Source organism: Terrapene carolina, unplaced genomic scaffold (assembly GCF_002925995.2).
Source record: "Terrapene carolina triunguis isolate 2854851 unplaced genomic scaffold, T_m_triunguis-2.0 Scaffold11586, whole genome shotgun sequence".
Classification (NCBI taxonomy): Eukaryota; Metazoa; Chordata; order Testudines; family Emydidae; genus Terrapene; species Terrapene triunguis.
The window spans coordinates 1-4,413 of record NW_020675937.1 but is presented as its reverse complement, the minus strand read 5'-3'; the positions used below and the strand labels follow the sequence as shown (position 1 = coordinate 4,413).

The 4,413-nt window shown below is 42.1% G+C and overlaps 1 protein-coding gene across 1 annotated transcript; it reads left to right on the top strand.

Annotated features, from left to right (window-relative positions):
• The first annotated feature begins 467 nt into the window (after positions 1-467).
• Positions 468-4,331, top strand: LOC112108389. Its single transcript, XM_026661594.1, has 2 exons — positions 468-3,893; positions 4,233-4,331. Exons 1-2 carry the CDS (start codon positions 2,628-2,630, stop codon positions 4,329-4,331), a joined length of 1,365 nt encoding a protein of 454 aa, XP_026517379.1. The 5' UTR covers positions 468-2,627.
• The last annotated feature ends 82 nt before the right edge of the window (positions 4,332-4,413 follow it).

Genomic DNA, 4,413 nt, shown 5'->3' with positions numbered 1-4,413 from the left:
ATAGGTGGTGATGAGCTAAACCGTACGGTCCATATATGGTTGCGACCTTTAACATAGATAAAGGATGCATTGAAGCAGGTTGGTATAGGGGAGCTACCAAGTTCATACGCTCTTTAAACTTAACAGGTACACCACAAAGAACTTGGAAATAACCAGGTAGGACAGAAATAACAAATGTGAGAATGAGCTAATGTCACTAATATATATCCGGGGTCGGCAACCTTTCAGAAGTGGGGTGCCGAGTCTTCATTTATTCACTCTAATTTAAGGTTTCGCATGCCAGTAATACTTTTTAACGTTTTTAGAAGGTCTCTTTCTATAAGTCTATAATATCTAACTAAACTATTGTTGTATGTAAAGTAAATAAGGTTTTTAAAATGTTTAAGAAGCTTCATTTAAAATTAAATTAAAATGCAGAGCCCCCCGGACCGGCGGCCAGGACCCGGGCAGTGTGAGTGCCACTGAAAACCAGCTTGCGTGCTGCCTTTGGCACGCGTGCCATAGGTTGCCTACCCCTATTATATATGTATGTCATCAGTACGTACAAACGTACCAGCCTATGGAGCAAGTGTACCCTGGCATTTTGTGGGTGAGGAAACTAAGTTTGGACATAGAAGGAAGGCTCAAGTGTTCAAGCTCGGTAAGAGGGGTGACCCACTATGCCAAGGAGGCTTCTTCGTTCTTCGTTAGTTTATTATCCTTTTGTTTATTAGTCTGTTAGTTCTTAATTGTAAGTTTTAAGTCAGTGAGTTAAGAAAACTCTGTTAGCTTCTTTAGTCTTCTATAGCTCTTAGCTCTTTAGCTTCTCCTAAGCTCTGCACCTCCCACTCAAGAATTGAGGAACCTGGACCTGAACTCTCTTGGCATACCAGAGGCAAAGCTGGTCCTTTGTCCCATACCAGGTTATCAAGGAAGGGTGTGAGTATAATAATCAAAAGCTTTATAGTGTATAATATCTCATGTATCTCTAGAACAATATCATTGCCTTTGTAACTCGGATTATTTTACCATTTGATTACTGTTTGATTACTATTCCATTTATCGCAATAAAAGTCTTTAAAGCTACATTTGTCTCCGTGTGAGCGTCCTTGTCGTACATCCCAAGTGTCCTTGCAAACTCTGTGTAGCCTGACTCTGGGACAAGAACCTTATTATCTTCTGATCAGATTAATTGGTGAGCCTATAACCCATATTATCTAAAATAAGAATATTACCTCCTTAAATCAGGCAACATTGTCTACCATCCATCTTGGGCATTGAGAAACCTGGACCATCAGACTCATTTGGCATGCCAGAGGCAGGGCTGGTCCTTTGTCTCTCACCACCAGGTCTTAAGGAAGGGTGTAAGTATGCGAATCTAAGAGCCTATACAAAGAATGATATCGCAGATATCCCCCATACTGGATTATTCCTGTCTGATTACGTGGCTCAGAGCTTTTCTGGCTTTATTATTGATCCTAATAAAAATCACTGCTTTGCTTTGACCTCCATGTGAGTGTCCTGGCTATACTCTTTGAGATTCCTGACAAGAAATTGAACTCATTGGTTTTAGTTCCGTGTAGCCTGATTCTGGGACAAGAACCTTAGTACCTCTGATCAACTGAACAAGTATGATTACCTATTAAAAGGATCAGGTAACATTATAATATTATATTATTTAACCTTTTTGTGTGTCGGTTTTCTTATTTAAAAATGGTATAATGCTATCTCACTGGAGAGGGAGGAAAGGTTTGAGGCTTCATTCAATATGCAAACTGCTCTATGATCCTTGGATGAAAGATGCTGTGAAAACATATACTATTTCTTTATGCAGTCTTTTGTGGGGTGTCTTATACTGATTCATGTCAACAGCTTCAAAGAAAACAGCATGCAGTGCTCACTGTATTCATGATTTAGACTCTATTAGTGCTGGCTAATATAACTGTTGAAATTAGACCTCTGACTTGTGAGCCCTCTCTATGTGGGGGATTGCTCATTAGCATGTCTGGCTTACTGGCTCTCATTCTCTAGCTGATGTTTGAGTAGCTTGAGCAGACTCACTCTGTTATAACCTTTAATAACGTTTATTTAAGTCAGAATAGCCAGGAGTGAAGGCCATGGAAGCCAGGTATCTTCGGACATTGGGCCACTCGCTCCAAGGGTGGATCCCTTGCTGCTGCGTCAGGAAGGACTAAAGTTAAGAGAAACAACAGAGGCAAAATATGTACGACACTTTTTTCCTTAAAGGTTAGGCAGCAGAATGCCCTAGATTTCAAAGTGACTAGTATTTCTAAAGTGGATCAGTCACAGGACAAGTGTAAGCGATCTTGGACCAAGTGAAAATCCAACACTTCACTTGCCCAGGGAGGAGAGGTGTACATCTCTTTTTCCAGAGAAGGACAGAGGGGACTGAGAAGGAAGTAGCTGAGATAGGAACAGGTGAGAGACATTCCTTTAGTTCACTTATGATGTTTTCTCTTTGCAGGCAAGTGGGATCCATCCTGTGACTGACTGACTGACTTTCTGGAAGAGTGAAGCACATTATAGGCTGATTAGAGGCTCAGCAAACACTGGTACCTGTTCTGCCCTTGCTTCTAGTGGCCAAGCAGAAGCAGTGAGGTCACTTAAATATAGAGACCAACGGAATCATGGAAGACAGCTCTCCACATTCCTTTGGGCTTGGTGTATATCATAATCATAAAGTGACTCTTGTTAATGATACAATCCCCAGGGCTAAAAGGCCCTTAGACTTGCTGGAGGAGGATGAGCCCCTGCAATCAGATGCTAAGAAACGGTGCCACTTAAGTAATTATTGTAGCACTCCATGTCCATCAAAGAAACTATCACTGTGCTCCCCAGATTCTGCCTGCTTCCTAGGCTCCTCTGGCTGTCTGGATGATACTGAGCTGGAGAACATTGTCATCAGAGTTAGTCTTCCAGAAGACAGTGTGGTAGCCCTTTCTGTGAATACAGCCAGATGTTTTGATGATAGTGAGCCAGATGACTCTTTGCTGGAACCCTCAGATGATGAACAAGGGAACTCTCCCTTCAATTACACTGAGGAAGAGTGTAGGGAAATGTTAGCAGACGATTGCTTAGGAGATGACCAGAACTCCGCTGGAGAGAGTGCTTTAGTGACTCAAGATGTATGGGGACAAAGTGAGAAGGAAGTGAGTAGCAACTGTAATTTGGCATCAGTCCCCCCTGAAGGCACAGAGACATCATTCAGGACCATAGATGAGTTAGTAAGTAACGAGTCTCTATCTCAGACTGGCTCTTCAGTTAATCCTGGATATTTTCAGATTCTTGAGGATGAAACAGCTAATTCCGAGGGTGAAGAATGCTTGAATGTGGACTGCTTGAAATCAAATCAAGTCACTTGTACACTTGACTGTGATCTTCAGGGGCCTCTAAATCTTTCCCCAACTGATGCAGATTCAATAGATCAGCCAAAAGGGGATGATGGCTTGGAGGAAACTGGTGAAAAAGCTTCACAAGTAATAAGAGATGACCATCTACAAAATGCAAGCAAGCAAAGTGTAGAGTATAATGAAATCAGTTCTAATAGCTTGGTTGTTGAAGAGTCCTTTGAGTGCCTGGCTTCTAAAGAGCACCACAGTGGGGGCCTGGATAGTGTGGAAAAGCTGCCATCAGAAATCAAAGAATCATCTCCCTTCTCTGATGCACACATTAAAACTTCTATGTACTCTCCTGACCCTGCCTGTAGTCAAAGTAAGGACAAAGTGGAGAATCCAGCACCTGTCCTGCTACTGCATCCGAAAACCTCTAATGTTGTCTTAAATCAGGACCCTTCCAGAGGAACAGACAATGGATTATCAGGGACCTTTGGCTCCCAAAAAGAAGATTTGAGCCAGCAATCCACATCTGTTGAAGAATCGTCAGACAATCTTAAAGTAACAACACACACCTCTGTCTCTTTACTCTTATAAAGCAGCCTTGCCTAAGTATTTTTAAAAGTATTTTGTTTAAAATGTTTAAAAGTGAAATGTTTTTGTCTTTCAACAAAGCCATAAGCTTGTGAAGCAGACCAAATGGACAGTAGGGTGGATGGGTCAGAAATGTTTTTATTTAAACATTATAATTCAGTTGTCAGTAGCGATATCAGGGTGCATACATGGGTTTGCAGCCTTGCACAGTAAGTAAGCAAGCTTTTCTATAGGAAAATAATGCATCTTAATGGACACAGGAGTGTCTTTTGTCAGGCTAATCCTCTTTCTCCTCCTCCTCTCCAGTTAAACTCTGTAGTGTTAGACCAGAACTGTGGGGAAGACCGTGCCTGTGGGAAGAAGCTAGGCAAAGTCATTCCTGTGCCACAGGTGGAAGAAAGGTAACATGTTCTGCATACTTTAGCTCAGCAGTGCTCACACTGGGCTGTGGAGCACTTGCTGGGGGTCTAGAGAGCTGGCTGCTCAC